The sequence below is a fragment of the Anastrepha obliqua genome, chromosome 3, assembly GCF_027943255.1.
Source record: "Anastrepha obliqua isolate idAnaObli1 chromosome 3, idAnaObli1_1.0, whole genome shotgun sequence".
In the NCBI taxonomy this organism is placed as follows: domain Eukaryota; kingdom Metazoa; phylum Arthropoda; class Insecta; order Diptera; family Tephritidae; genus Anastrepha; species Anastrepha obliqua.
This window is the reverse complement of record NC_072894.1, coordinates 63132036-63148689: the sequence shown is the minus strand read 5'-3', so window position 1 is coordinate 63148689 and position 16654 is coordinate 63132036. Positions and strand designations below refer to the sequence as shown.

General features: G+C 40.4%; 1 protein-coding gene across 1 annotated transcript; it reads right to left on the bottom strand.

Annotated features, from left to right (window-relative positions):
* Positions 1-3505: 3505 nt before the first annotated feature.
* On the bottom strand, positions 3506-4129 carry LOC129242032 (uncharacterized). The gene has a single exon (XM_054878592.1). It carries the CDS (start codon positions 4127-4129, stop codon positions 3506-3508), a length of 624 nt encoding a protein of 207 aa, XP_054734567.1.
* Between the last annotated feature and the right edge of the window lie 12525 nt (positions 4130-16654).

The window sequence follows — 16654 nt, the reverse complement described above, 5'->3', positions numbered from 1 at the left end:
TTGCCACATCCTCGTTGCCAACTTGTTTAACGGTTTTTTACAGCATAACTATATCCAGTCTGTGCGGTTAAGGAACCTTATTAGGTTGTTAACGTCTAAGCCAGATAGTTGCTCGAGATTCTCGAACAGCGGTTGGCCCAGGGTTAACATTCTGTCCTTCCATAGGGCAGGGCATTCACAGCGGAAATGAAAGATAGTCTCCTTTTTCTCCGGTTGTTTACAACTGTGACAGTATGTATTGTGAGGGATACCCATTTTGGCTGCTTGTTCTCCGATAGACCAAAAGCCAGTTATGACTGCCGTTAGTCTCCAGGCGTCCCGTCGTTTCATTCTTATTAATGCCGACTATTGCTTGAGGTTGTAGGTGGGCCATAACGTTCTGCTAATTTTGCATTTCGTCTGGACTTTCCACCTACAGTCAGCGATTCGGAGGTATTTTTGGGAAATTGTGCTCTTGACTGGACCTAATGGTGTGAGTACCGATTCTGCAAGAGCGTTATTCATTGCAGATCCCCCTCTTGCCAGTTCATCTGCTTTTTCGTTACCTTCAATGTTCCGATGTCCCGGGACCCAGATTAAGGTAACTTTATGGTTTTCACTCAAGATGGTGAGGCTATTCCTACTTTGTTCCACCACTTTGGAGGTTGTTGTGGCCGAACCCACAGCCTGGATTGCAGCTTGGCTATCCGAGAGAATAGCGATATTACCCTTAAAAGAGAAATCTGCGATTAGTAACCTACAAGCTTCCCCAATCGCCAGTACTTCCGCCTGGAAGACACTGCTGGTATTAGAGAGACGCACAGACTTCTCAATTTTAAGTATGTGAGAATATATACCAGCTCCAACACCGCAGCCCATTTTACTTCCATCCGTATAGACTGTAGTGTCGAAGTTGTTTAGAGAGAATCCCTTATTCCATTCCTCCTTAGTTGGAAAGAGAGTGGCAAAATTCCTATTGAAAGTTACCGTCGCGACGATGTAGTCAGTTCTCACCGAAATTACCTGAGTTTGTCGCAATAATAGACTATCATGACCATAAGTTTTTTCTCTCCAGCGACCCGCTTCGTTTAACCTAAATGCACCCATGGTTGCCGTCTTCTTAATATGTAGGTCTATTGGAATTACGTGTGTCAGTGCATTGAGAGCCTCTCTAGGACATGATCTGATTGCACCGACCGTTATTGCACATGCTGATCTTTGTATTCTGCCGAGTAGTTTGGTATTGTACTCTCTCCCTAGAGCCTTCCACCAAACTACCGAACCATACGATAGAATAGGTCGTATAACCGTCTTATACAGCCATAATGTATGCTTAGGTTGAAGACCCCATCTTCTTCCAAGCATACGTTTACAGGCATATAAAGCAATTTCTGCCTTCCTTACCCGTTCTTCAACATTTAATTTCCAGCTTAGTTTGGAGTCCAGAATTACCCCTAAGTACTTTGCGCTGGGTGATAGTGAGAGAGTTTGTCCGTTAATATTTGGTAGGGTAAAAGGTGGTACCTTATATCTGGTGGTGAAAAGCATAAGCTCTGTTTTACGTGGGTTTAAACCTAGGCCACAGCCTGTGGCCCAAGAGTTAAGCTCGCCTAATGCCCTTTGGATGATCCCACTGATCGTATTAAGACACAGTCCTGACGCCATTAACACCACATCATCAGCGTACGCCACCGCTTTTACCCCACCTCTATTAAGTTTTATTAAGACTTTGCTAATAACGCATAACCAGAGAAGTGGAGACAGTACTCCCCCCTGTGGGGTGCCTTCTTCTTGGTTATACTGATATTACCCATATTAGCTTTGATGGTTTCTAGCATAGAGATGACCCAATTACTGATGCAATTGTCCACCTCTAAGTCTATCAACGCCCGTTGGTTCGCATCTGTACTAACATTGTTAAAGGCGCCTTCTATATCCAAGAATGCCGCCATGGTATAATGTTTGTTCTCTAGAGAACCCTCTATTGTTCGGATTACCTCGTGAAGCGCTGTCTCCGTAGATTTTCCTTTAAGGTACGCATGTTGTGCAGTAGATATACCAGAGCTCTCCAAAGAGCTTCTAAGATATATATCCAAAAGTCTTTCAAAGGTTTTTAACAGGAAAGACGAAAGACTGATTGGCCTATAGTCCTTCGCTGATTCATGTTCCCTCCTGCCTATTTTTGGAATGAAGACGACCTTGACTAGTTTCCAACTATCTGGAATATGACCTAGGTTTAAACACGCTTTAAAAATTTCCTCTAGCCATGGTAGGATACAGTCCAAGGTTGCCAGTAAAATCTTTGGGATGATCCCATCTAGCCCCGGAGATTTAAAAGGTGAAAAAGATTTAATTGCCCATGCAACTTTCTCCTTTGTAATTATTTCTTTTGCAAGGTGCTGTGGATTATATTGGCTCCGCCTGATACTTCCCCTCCCACTTTCGTGGACGCTGCACCCCGGGAAATGCGTGTTTAGCAGAAGTTCTAGCGATTCCTCTGACGTAGCTGTCCAAGTACCATCAGGCTTCTTGACCCAAGCCTGGTAGAATCCCTGGTGGATTCGATTGACGAACAGAATTCGCTCCAGCTCTCTTTCTTGGCGGCCCTAATTGCCTTCTTGTACTGTCTTTGTACAATTACCAATTTCCTGTCGAGTAGCTGAGGTTAAACGTTGATCTAGATTTTTCCCTTAGTTTTGAGAGCCCAGTGTTGTGACCCTACCCTCAAGGTTTTCGGTGAGAGTGATTTTGTGGATGGGAATCTCTCCTATCCTTTTATTGACTATGTTTCTGAACCTTTTCCAGTTGGTTCTTAGTGGATTTCTATACGGTAAGGGCGGATCAACATTAAGATCCAGATCATACAGGATCCAGCTGTGATCCGAAAAAGACCTTTTATCAGAGACCCTCCAATTGTCTAACCTTACTGAGCTGTTTTCAGACATTAGGGTAACATCGATCACTTCCTCCCATCCCCTGAAGTACTCCGTACTTGGAAAGGTGAAAGTGGGAGTGTTACCCTTGTTACATATCGACAAGTTAGTGTTAATTACGAAATCATAAAGAGACTCACCTCGGTCGTTTGTTTCGGAGCTTCCCCATAGAGCATGCCTTGCATTGGCATCGCATCCGAGAAGCAGCGTTTTGTTCGGGTTTTCCTGCACAAATTTACAAGCCTCCTCAGGCGGTGCTGGTCTTTCATGTGCCATGTATATAGAGGCAAGCGTAATTCTGACTCCGTCAGTGGCTTCCACCTCAACAGCCGTCACATCCTGTGAACTATACAATGGAATTAAAAATGTATTTAATTGTTTTTTAGCTACAATACATGTTCTGGGATTATCTTCTATCCGTTTGTAGTAGATATTGTAGGTTTTCCCAGTGAACCCTTTCACCTCGGTGCTCCGCACCCAGGGTTCCTGAATTAGTGCGATATCTACGTCCTCCTCCGCCAGGAGAACGGTTAGGTTGTCCGTTGCACACCGTGAATGCTGCAGATTGATTTGGACAACCTTTAAACCCATGTTTACTGGTTTCCTTTTTCGGACTCGGTGTCATCTAGCTGTATGCCAGTCAGCAGTTCGTTGGCACCATCGACCTCGTCCTGCTCCTCTTCCGGGTTTGCAGAACGGAATATCTTCAGCTGGGTCTTCTTGATCCCAAACTGAAGTTTGTTTCCCACTTTCTCCAGTGGTTCCAGACTCTCTTCTGTAATTAGAAGGAGGAATGACCTGCTGTGCCTTTGCGGAGCCTCCGCTTTGATGATCGACCAATCGGTCATCGGCACCGAGCGATTATGCGCCTGAAGGTAGGGGATTAGTTGATTGGCATCAAACTCCATGTTTGCTACCCAGATGCGAGCTTTCGGCCTTCGTGGAATCTCGCTAGCCGGAATTAGCTTGAGTTTCAAGCCTTCCCAGCTGTTCTGGATTTTACCTATCACGTTTGTCAAGAAATGCAGTGAGAATTGGTCATCGCATTTAATGACACGATAGCCGCGGACTAACTCCACTGAGTCCAAACCTGGTGTTTGGCCCTCCGGGTTCGCCATGACATGGTCAACGACTATGCGAGACAACCGTGCCTCAATCTCTGACCACTTGTCAAGCACTGGTTTTCCGCGGTTAGAGGTTTCGTCTACCAATGCCATTTGGAGATGGTCACTAAATCGCTTGATAGGTTTGGAGGCAACTGCACCCTGATCCGATATCTTGTGCTTCTGTCTTTTTGTATATTAACTAATGTAACAACTTTTCGACCACCTCTGTTTCACCTGAGTCCGTGAGAGGGTGTCTCGAGGCAGAATTAAAAATTTAAAAAGAACTACTAATGATAAAAGCTTATTTCAATAACTTGCAGGGCGAATACAAGTGTGGATTTTATTTTTCAAAAACCATTTCCCCTAAGTAGTGATAATTACGTTGGGTACCCTATTGAAATCTGGCCTTCGTACTCCGACCACTCGCTGGAGAAATAAGTCGGTATGACATTAACCTAGAGAATGATATTTTCTTCTACTCCTGCGATCGTCAAGTGGTCAGTTTCATAAACTTTACTTTTAAACTAGTACTTCAGAAAAAAGTCTACAGGGATAAAATGGGGCAACCTAGGTGACCAGGAAATGTCACCGAAACGCCTTATGAGTTTGTTAGGGAAGAAGTCAAGCGCTATCGCCATGGTCTCTCATTCGTGGCATAAAATAGTCATTCAGCTTACGTCGATAAGAGGTACGGTATAAAGAAATTGAATACCTCCACTGATTGACAGTGTTCACCAAACCGTAACTTTGAGACTGTGATGTTTTAATTGTTTAGGTGACCAATTTTGCATATTTACACTTCGATCTAAATGGAAATAGACTTCACCACTCCAAAAAGTAGTATTTACCCTATCAAATTGCTGCAACATTATCTCGCAGGGTAAAGTTTAAAATCTTTTCTCCATATTTCGTGCACAATACTTTTTGGAAGTCCCAACGTGAGCCTCCATCATCATCAAGTGAGATACAGTTCACTAGACAGGTCTAGTTTAGTGGGGCGACAGCCCTTGGTCAGGAAAAAACCCGAGTCATTCCGCTAACGTAGAACCGGCTGCCATGGGAACGACATCCGGCTGGGTTACGCTAAGGTTAAGATATTTGTAAAAATCGAACTTATGGTCCAGTTTTACTCAAATAATTATATAAAAAAATGTTGTGAAACAGGAGAAAATTATCAAAAGTAAATCCAAAGGGTACGAGTATGACGTTTTGATTCGAAGAGTTTCTATGATCCTAATTACCATAATGCTATGTATTTGTGCTCAAGTTTACCTATACTTACCTTTCGCTTTGAAAATAAACAAATCCGTCATTACAAACAGTTCAGTTATATGTCACCTACCCTCGAGTAGTATACCCAAAAAATATCTTTATTTTTACTGAGGATGGAAAAGTCCTAACTGTGCCTTAAAGGCAGAGCAGTTCATGCCGCGTATTTGCTAAACCAAAAAATATATTTGAATCGTAGGCTGTATCAACCATTAACATATAGTGTATGTATAGTTATTTATTTATACGAGCGCATACATACATAATAGGCTAAAACAATGACTATGCGTTCCAGACGACACCCCATATAATGCAATGACTTGAGTACTTCTTCAGTTGCGTGAAGTAAGCAATGATAATTCTTTAGTGATAAAGGGTTTTCTACTCTGATGGGTCTGTTGCAAGCCATATCTCGTATATTGCTTAGGGCCATACCATACGACGATTTAAAGGTGACAGAGAGTACGATTCAAAACATGTCTTTGACAACTTCCTCAATGGTGATGCCAATTTTACATTGTACTGCTCCAAGGTAACAGCAAGGCAATAAATGCGATAGATTCTTCTTCTCAGATGAAAAGTCGAAGCAAGTGACCACGCTGTGGTACGCCAATAGTCGTTAATGTTGTTAAAATCATGGAAATTGGCGAATCAGACCGGCACGTGCGCATTTATTTAATTACCCATCCATTTACAAAATATACAAAAGAATAATTAAAACTCGAATCGAAATAAAAAAATAAAGCAACGAGGACTTCAAATAAAAGTCAAGTGATAATTCTTATACTGTATAAGCTTTCTGAAAAAAAAAGAGCATTTAACCACATTATTTTCATACAATACAAACACAATAAATACATAAGCAAACAAGAATCAACAGGATATTCTCAATGGACCAATTTGTTATTTCTCATCGCTCAATATGAGGCAGAGTACCGACGAACTGCCAATGACGCCGTAGTTTTTGACTGAGCTTAGGTATTTGCTCAAACTAAGTGACGCACGTCTCCATTCTACAAATCAAGTAGCATCGATGCAACCATATAAACTACAAAATAAAGTCATGTAGATGAGCAAACCGCATAATCAACGACAGTAAGCATTACATTACAAAATCTCAATTTAAATCTTCTGTAAGCTCAATCGCTCAACAATTTAAAAATTGAGGCACACGCAGACAAGGATGAGTGCACGTCTTCATGAGCTTTCATGCCCTCACGAGCAATTTTCAAAATTGGCATAGTGTGCAAATCATAACATTTCAATCTTTGTATGCCAACATCACCTTAATTTTGGGATTTCACAGTGTGCTTGCTGATAGAACTGTCAGGCATTCTGCCCTGCCCTTTTCATTCGGTTTCGTCTCGATTGCATTTTGAATTCAGTCAAGCACCTGCCAATAAGCTTAAATTGCCTGCCGTTTATCTTATCGTTGGAGTCTGTATGACACACACACACACACAAATCTCACTCAAGCTGGTTCAATACCTTTGCCGTAGAAAGTTGTTGCAGTGTCACTTTGTCGTTTTTAAGTATTCTCCCATTTTCCTTCTGTTCGTTTTTTGGCTGTAGGTAGTTCTCCTTGGCTGCTTCTGTGACGTCGTGGGCATTACAGTGTGGCGTGACTTGTGGTTTGGTGCTATTGGCAGCAATTAATTGACATTTGACGTTGGCAACAATTGTGTTTGTCACCAATTGGAATCACTGTGAAAGCGAAAATATAGGTATAACTTATTTAAAGGAAAGAGGGCGTAGGCGTATAAGTAATTATTTCACTTGGCTTGAGGAGGCAACTTAACACTGGAAATGAATTTCTAAACGAACGGAATGAGGGAATCCTCTTGCAGGCAATATGCTTCAAAAGGACACGTGCATATATGATTTCAAAAACGTCACTTTGAAAAGTATTAATAAAGGGTGATTGAAGGTACTTTTCCCTATAGGGGAAAGTCAAACTAAATACATAATTTTTTTTGTATTCATTGTCATTTCGTCATGTAAAGACTTTTGCCACAACAGCGTTTACTAATCGTACAATTTTATTAGGCTCTGTTCCGCACGTTCCGGTCCAGTTATCGTGTTCAGCGATGAGGCTCAATTTTGGCTTAATGGCTACGACAGTAGGAAGAATTACCGTATTCGGGCAGAAGAGGAACCCGCAGCCCTTCAGAACTATCCCTTACATCCATTTAAAACAACCATTTGATGCAGCCTATGGGCTGGAAGAACCATAGACCAGTCATAGATCATTCGGCCGCCGTAGCCGAATGGGTTGGTGCGTGACTACCATTCGGAATTCACAGATAGAACGTTGGTTCGAATCTTGGTGAAACCAAAATTAATAAAAACATTTTTCTAATAGCGGTCGCCCCTCGGCAGGCAATGGCAAACCTCCGAGTGTATTTCTGCCATGAAAAAGTTCCTCATAAAAATATCTGCCGTTCGGAGACGGCTTGAAACTGTAGATCGCTCCATTTTGTGAAACAACATCAAGACGCACACCACAAATAGGAAGAAGAGCTCGGCCAAACACCCAAAAAGGGTGTACGCGCCAATTATATACATATATATTATATATTTCTTCGAAGACCATGCTGGCGTCAACCTAACAGTGAATGGCGAACGCTGTCGCGCAATGATAAACGACTTTTTGATTTCGGATGCCGGAAATTGGTTGTTGGTTCCAACAAGATGGCGTTCATTGCCATACAGTTCGTGAAATAATGGATTTACTGTGTTGCCGTTTCGGTGAGGAATTCATCTTTCGTCTGGGACCAGTGAATTGGCCACCAAGATCGTGTAATATCAAACCTTAGTATTTTTATTTGTGGAGGTATGTAAAGTCTAAATACTTTGTGGATCAATTAGCTTCGATTGAGGCATTGGAAGCCAACATTACTACAGCTGTTCACGAAATATGGACCGAAGCCCTCCAGCGAGTTACTCAAAATTGGTGTTCACGGATGGGCGAATTACGACGCAGTTGTAGTCAATATTTAAAGGGATTACCTAAAAAAATAAATGACGCGAGTGATTCTACACAAAAGTAATAAAGATTGCCCAATCAATTAGAATTTGTGTTGTTTTATTTCAATTTAAAATCCTATATCTCTAAGTTGATGACTCTTTATATGTACACAAATATGGGGAAAGAAGGATGAATTCTAGGTAGAAGTTTCTGAGTACCCTTGAATGTTCGTAAGTGAAGATTGCAATACGTGCAGTGGCGGTTTTGTCTGCATCGTCCAGTGATACTTTCAGCACTGCACTTACCACTGAAGTATCTCGAAAAATCTCACTCTTTCCAACTTCTTCACCAACGTCGTTCTCTCCAGTTTCCAGTTCCACCGGACAAGGACTTCGTAGTGCAGAACTGGCTTCATTATAGTATTATAAACGCAAAATAAGAGACTAAGCGAGAGGTTTCATCTTTTGCCATAAGCGAACTAGCTTTCCTAAAGGTATCTATTATCTTCCTTTTGCTCTCCAAATGGTAACCATGTTAAGCAAAAAATGTGTAGCGAACCTTCTTATAATGAATTTTCTCCAAATAATAGAATTCGACTCTCAATTCTATTATTATGAAAAAAAACTAACTTTAATTGATTTTGACCCTTTTGTTCCTTTAACACAAAATACAAAGGGATATAAAATATTTCAAACAAAGTGGCACACTAAAGAAATGGTGGAATCCCGAAGTTCCTCGTGAGAGAATCTCCGAGTTTTCTGAATCTCTCACGAATGGAGTAGTCTGTTTCGAAAATATTCTCCAGTTGACTTTGTCTGGGTATAATTCCAAAAAAGCAGGCCTTAACTAAAAAATTTTAGCCTCTAATCGGGAGTTCGGGTTACTAGTACATCGTAATGAGAAATGCGAGCTGAATATCGTTTGGAAATTCATAGAAGTCATTCTGTAAGACATTGACTTCCATCGACTTTTACATGACTCCAGCTTGTGAGCTATAGCCATATTCTGACGGCATATGGTCTTCTTCATAGGTTATGATTAATTGTTCCGGTTATATGACTTCCAGGCAACCTTGAAATATAGCATATTTTATAAAGCCAGTCAGGCTACTTATCAACTACTCATAAGCCGCTGAGAGGAGCAACACCTCTTATTCAATCGCCTCGTGATTAGACTGAATAAATTCTAGTCAACATATTGATTTTAAGACGAGGCACTGACCGATGCACAATAAAATATGACAGATGTAGTTCAGCGATTCAGCGACACTCTGCCGTCTAAAATAATTGAACATTTTACAACCCACATTGTGGCGTTAAGGCCCTCATGTACAATTTAAAAAAATCAGATCAACTCAAAAAATTAAACCCCCGGCCTATATGAAGCTCCGAAACTTCTCCTATTGAGCATTATATTGTGTACCTATTCAACACTCCTGAAAAGCTTCATAAATATACATATTTTCTACAAAGAAAACTGGTTTTTTTGTTTGTCCAAAATTAGCTTCATTCATCAACGTATTTTCCATCAATAACAACGCAATCATTCCAATCGCCGCTCTAATATTTCAATGCCACTTTTGTAGAACGAATTATCTTTTACCTTAACATAGGGCTCCTTTTCATCAATAAGTACTCCATTCGAGGGAAATTTCTTACCGACGATCATTTTTTTAGATCTGCAAACAACCAGTTTTCGGTGGAAGCAGGTGCATATGTAAGCAATTTGAAGTTCAATTCAGGTAGTTTTGCCATTATCATCACGTTCTTGTTTTTGGTCAACAGCGAGCAAACGCGGCACCCACTTGGAACAGAGCTTTCTCATAGTCAAATGCTCATGCAATATAAAGCCAACACATTCTTCTGATATCTTTACTATGTCAGCTAAGTCACAAAATTTCACTTTTCGATAGCTCAGAATGATTGTGTGGAATTTTTTATATTTTCTGGTGTTACCGCCTCAATTATGTAGATGTCCACTACGTTGTGTATGATATCATCGGTGTCTCTACGACCACGCTTGAGTTGTAGTTTCTGATGGGGCTGAGTCCGCTCAACGCTATTCAAGCCATTGCTTCACTTGAGCGGTGTTTTCCCATCAAGAAATAGTGTAAAATTAAAACATCAAATTCTTTTTGATCCATTGTTTTAAAAATAACAAAAATAGCGTCACTCTTAGCAAAATAACTCACGGACTAATAAATAGAATATCATGAAATTTAAAGAGCTGTCTTTTTAAGGTTATTACTAAGTGAAAATGAGGTGACTGCATTAAAACTAGAATCGTCTTTGAGTTAAGGCCGGGACTTTTCAGCCCATGTATTATGCACATAACAGCGCCGATATGACTTGCTGTCCAAAAGTGCCAACGTGCTCGTTGAAAATACATCCCCCCTCGCTCGGTATGCAGGGGAGGAGAGTTGCATGGAGTCTAATAATAGCAATAATAAAATAATATTAATAAATCAAATATTTCTTTGCTCTTTCCTATTTAATTTCTACGTCATTTTATTCCAACTATGAGCAGAAATTTTTCTTTTGGATTCTACGACGTTTTTATTTAAAATGTTTCTGTGAATTTCATTTAGTTGCTTTAACGATGAGTAATTTCGTAAGAATGAAAGTAAGAAAAACGGTTGCCCCCTCATTGCTATGTAACTTGTTGTACTCGCTGCCACAGAGCCCAACTGCATCTGGTACATATTACTGTGAGTTGTTACGCGTGTGGATGCTACCGTTGCTTTTATGAAATTGCTGTTACGTTTTCAGTTGAATTTTTCATATTTAAATGTCTTTCGCTGCCTTCCTGCATGTAATAGATGTTTGGCTGTATGTACGAGGTTTTTTATATTCTGTTGACTGTTTGGTGAATGGTTGAATTGAATTAAATGTAGCAAAAAATGAATGCTGGAAGATCATGAGTGGAGTAAAACTGAAAAAATAGGAGTGAGGGAGTTGCAAATGCAATTGCAGATTTAGTACTTTAAAATTATCATGGTGAAATTTGATTGAGCCGTTTTCCTGGTGCAAATTTTTAACAACCTATCCATTATTTAGTAGGAATTAAATAACTTAGACATGTAAATATATAAGTATAATTTTTCTAACGTAGAACTGATTAATTTAGAAAACGCCTATTGTTTATGGATACATTTCCAGCCAGCGTTTTTGATATTCGCAGAGTAATTGACGTAATCAATACTATCACAAAGTAAGTAAAAGAGAGAGACGTTTCAATCCGATTAACAATCCAGATCAAAGCTAAATTTTTCAACACCAATTTTATTAGCGATAAAAGCGCATTTGCGAACAACATAAAAGTTGATTTTGTCATCCTAACACAAGTATGGGCAAGAAGGGGATATTTGGTTCCATCATCATCAATTGCTGTATCTATGACGAAACCTGATATGTCAAACATTATAGTCTCTAGTACCAGGTTCCAGCACGAAAGGATCCATCAAATTCGAAATAAAAAAGCTCGTAATCAGCAACATTTTGTTGCACTACCATAGATATTAGGCAGTGTATTTCTGAACAAGGTGGTCCGCTCGAACAATGAAGTCACATTACCCGATCCCAGCGGTCGACAGTTGTACGATGAGCAAAAATATGTATGCTCTCGATCACTATTGAGAGTTTCGGGAGCGAGAGAGGTGTGTTTTTGGCAGAAAGAAGAGAAAGGCCAAAATACGAGATTGCGAAGAAAAGTGCCAGAAAGTTTATGTTCGACACAAGACTGAGCTTCAAGCATCATTTAGCAGCAGTTAATTATAAAGAAAGGAGAGAGGAGGCGACTCATATCAATTGTGATGGGCGCGATCGTGTTATATGCAGCGCCGATATGGGCCGAGGCTAAACATATGCGTGAGGTGGTTCGTACCCACAGACGCAGCGCACTACATACCCTTTGCTATAATACCGATGCGGGTGTTAGGGAATATAAAATAATTGGCGGAGTTCCAAAAGGCTCAGTCTTAGGCTCCTTGCTGTAGAATATTATGAATGATGGAGTCTTACGTCTCAGTTTACCCCCAGAGTCAAAAATTATAGGGTTTGCTGACGATATCGCTTACCTGCAACCAGGCTATCGGCATGGTAAAAGAATGGCTGCGCAGTAACGGTCTAACTCTTGCGGATCATAAGACTGAAGCACTCCTCATTAGCAGCAGGACGAAGATGGAGTCGGCAATTATTTATTAAATACCTCGGCGTAATAATTCACCATAGGCTGAACTTCAGAGAACACCTATCATACGCGAGCAGCAAAGCGGCAGAGGCAGTATCAGCGCTGGGGCGAATAATGATGAACACTATAGGCCCTAGGCAAAACTGCAGGAGACTACTGAATGCCGTGGTCGATCTTGCTGTATGCAGCCCCAGCATGGGCCGAAGCATCAAATTACAGCTCATATGCGAATTGTATGAAATCAGTATACCGATTGAGTGCCCTCAGAGTGTGCTGCGCGTTTCGGACGGTATCAGAAGACGCCATTATGGTCATTGCAGGACTACTCCCAATAAATTTAATAGCAAAAGAGTATGCTGAAGTGTACAAAAACAAAGCTACTTCAGAACGGCAGACAATACGCAAGGAAGCAAGACAGCGTAGCATGCGTTCATGGCAGGAAAAATTGAGTTTGTCCCTGAACAGACGCTGGTCGTACCGTTTGATTCCCTTAATAACTAAATGGGTTAACCGTAAACATGGACGGTTAGACTATTATCTAACCTAAATACTGACGGGGCATGGGCGCTTTAAATCCTATCTAGATATATAGGTTTAAGCACTGTAAAAAACCTACTGCATGCGCTTCTAGAACGCTATGAGACGACGCAATATGTGTTGTTGCTAGAAAGATACCAGTGGGCATCCATACGCTGGAGCTGTATCGCTTATATGAAGTAAAAGGAGTGAAACCGACGATAGCAGAAAAGGCGGTAAAAAGAACGCAATTGATGGCCGAATGGCAAAGCAGATGGGATAAGTCAACCAAAGGCCGGTGGAGTTACAAGCTCATACCAAATCTTGAAGTGTGGATGAATAGGAAGCATGGCGATGTTGACTACTACCTAACAAGGATACTCACCGGACACAGCTGCTTCCTGAAATATCTACACCGATTCCAGCTGACCGACAGACTTTTTTGCCCGAATTGCTCGAATACAGTCGAGAGCGCAGAACATGTGGCCTTCCACTGCAAATGTTTCAGTGAAGAACAAGCAATGCTGGAGAAGGCGTTCGAACAACCGCCATCCCACAAAAGATTTGTCCAGGATATTTGCTCGACAATCACTAAATGGGACGCAGTAAAAACGTTCGCGGTTACAGTCGTGACGAGGCTCGCATGAGAAAAAAGGATAAAAAAAAAGGAAAAAGAGAGAAATAAAACCTTATAAACTATATTATATTTTGTTCACTATTAAGTTTTGTGAGCGCATTTGCTGGCAGCTAGGCAGTGGAGATGAACTGTTTGTTCTACCCTTCGACAGATACATACGCTTGAGTCAAACACTCACAACAGTACCAAACCGAAGACAAGACACTAATTTGTGAGTATCGGACAATTTCCACCCCAACTGCTTTCAAAAGCAGTGAGAGGAGTGAATACTATCAATGGCGCAAAGTCTCCATACGCCCACAGGAGTGGAATCTATTGGGTCAATATACATAAACGCGGCTCCACCTTGAAGAAATGCTAACGTCGTTACAGGGTGGAAATCAGCCGAGGAGGAGGAATGTATTAGTGGGAGCATGCCCCGCATGACATTGGCATGACACGACACTTTTGATGATGTTCGGCGGCACCGTTGATGCTGCTTCTGACATTTTGATTTTTACCTCCTGACTAAAAAAAAATACCAAAAAAAGTAAATTCTACAAGAGACAACAAAGTCTGGGTTACTCAAATAAGACAGAGCAAGTGAGAATCGCGATTGAGTAGTAAAGACTCCTTCCGATCGACAAAACCGTAGGTTATTCCATAGAAAGATTTTGCAGAAGATTGATGGAACGATCAGTTGTACCAGCTTTAGATATAGTAGAGTATGTAAACGAAGATCCACCTGTACGAATGCATAAAAACACTCCTTCTTAGGCAATGAGATTATTCTGCAAAATGCTCCCCTCTGAGTCGGATGGAGCAAAACTTTCGTTCGAAGATTGGCTGCATTTGATGTTCCTAAGTAATTGGTTAGCACTCAGCCAAAATCCCTTAATTAGGCGCATATTGGCAAAAAAAATTAAAAAAAAAATTAAGTAGAAAGTAGAAAGAAATATACATTCCACACTTTTGTTTAGTTAATCAATTTTACAAAATATTCAATCACATTGAGAGTCTTAGAGACTTTACGGCATTCTTTGTCTCAAATGTTTTACCACCCACACATGAGAAGTAAATATAAGCTTCATAAATACGACAAAAGAAAAAAAAACTCAACAAATTTGATTCATGCTCTTCCGGTTTCATGTGCGAAAAACAAAACAAAATTGCTCATGCTCATTTAAGTCCTTCGATATGAACCATTTGTCATGCCGCGGCTGCAATGAAAAAGCACACATGTAAACATAAATTTATAAAGTCACTAAGTATGAGAGACAGGCAAATAAATGAGTGTGAGTACTCGTATAAGTGGGAATACACACATATGAATTATTCGCGGTTAAATATTTTTTGCGTGTTTTTCAGAGTTATCAGATTTTTTCTTCACGCCGCTTCTGCTGGGCTAAAATGATTTCACTGGTTGGCAGCAGTGTGTTTGTTTTTGGAACTTTCTTCTGTACAGGGTCACAGTGGAAATTCCCTGGATTTACTTGAAGCTTCATTCAGCTTGCTTTTTGTTTTGTGCGGTGTTTCCTCTGATATTTGTTGAATTTGCCATTTTCGAATTGGTATTAAATGAAGAGGCATTATGCTGGGAAGCACACTGAAGTTTCTTTTGGCACAATCCGTTTATGGGTCTACCCAGCAAGAAAAAATACTAGTTGGTTAACGAAATTTTTTTGTGACTGAAGATAATGCACTCCATCATAGTACAGTTTTCCGTCATCACGAAATATTAATTACGTCTTCTGTAAAGTTCAGAATCCGATGAGGCGTCCCTTCGAGTGTTTAAGAGAAAGATTCTGCGGAACATTTATGGACCTTTGCACGTTGGGGACGGCTATGAAACAATGAACTGTATGAGCTTTCGGGCGACATAGACATAGCGCAGCGAATAAAGATCCAGTATTCTGAAAGTATTCGATACGGTACTAGCTGTTGCTAGCAGAGGAAGAGGAACACCACCTCTGCGTTGGAAAGTTAGGTGGAGACGGACTTAGCTTCACTTGGTGTGTCCAACTTGCGCCAGTTAGCACGAGAAGGAAACGACTGACCCACTTTGTTAAACTCGGCCAAAATAACATACGCGGTTATCGCGCCAATCAAGAAGAAGAAGAGTTCAGAGGAAAACCAGAATTAATCAAACGTGCCCTTTTTCTGTTTTGAGCAAAAAGTGTTTTCAGACATCTCGGAACATTTAAATTTTGTTCTTCCAAAATAGAAAGTCAGCCCTCAAATGCTATTCAGATTATGTTTAACGGGCAGATCTATGATTTTCATTCTAAACAGTTTTTCACGATATACACAGATGATTTGTAAATTTCATAAAGAGACAATTATTAGTATTAGATTTGGAACGCTTGACAACATCATACTCTGAAGAAACAGGAGAAAACATAATTTGAATGCGCGCTATTTTCTACTACCTAAATTGAAGATCGGCCGTCGTAGCGAATGAGTTGGTGCGCGACTATCATTCGGAATACGAAGAACGTAAGCTCGAATCTCAGTGCGGCACCAAAATGAAGAAAAAGTTTTTTCTGTCGCCGCTCGGCAGGCAATAGCAAGTCTCCAAGTGTATTCTACCATGAAAAAGCTCCTTATACAAAACCATTCTATTTATTCTATTCTATATTTCTGGGAAAGTGGATTGGTTAAACTTTAAAAGTTATAATTTGGATATCATCGCGATATATTTGTGCGTCTATAGAAAAATCTTAAACTTTCTTAACTAAGAAATACTCAACTAATTTGCTAACAAATTGATTAGCTACTGTCTGTTTTATTCTAGTCAATAGTGAACTGGCATTAGTTCTTCTATTAAATACAAGAATCCGAACTAAAAGATTTCCATACTAGTTTGGCTTTTCGTTGCAGGGTATTTTCAACATACGAGTATTATTATTTTTTTTCTTACGGATTTACGTGAGTGTTTTCTCGTCCCCTACGAGAGCTCCATTCGTTGGTATTAATTTCGTGCCTGTATGCGGGAATTTGACAGCTCGTAAATAAATTTTTTTGTTATTTTTTTTTTGTTCCTGAATTTTTCGTTGCCTTTTCCACTTGCTTGCCACCA

Bases quoted from the DNA above. Each gene is read 5' to 3' on its own strand.
- LOC129242032 (XM_054878592.1), bottom strand. From the start codon at position 4,129: ATGGCATTGGTAGACGAAACCTCTAACCGCGGAAAACCAGTGCTTGAC.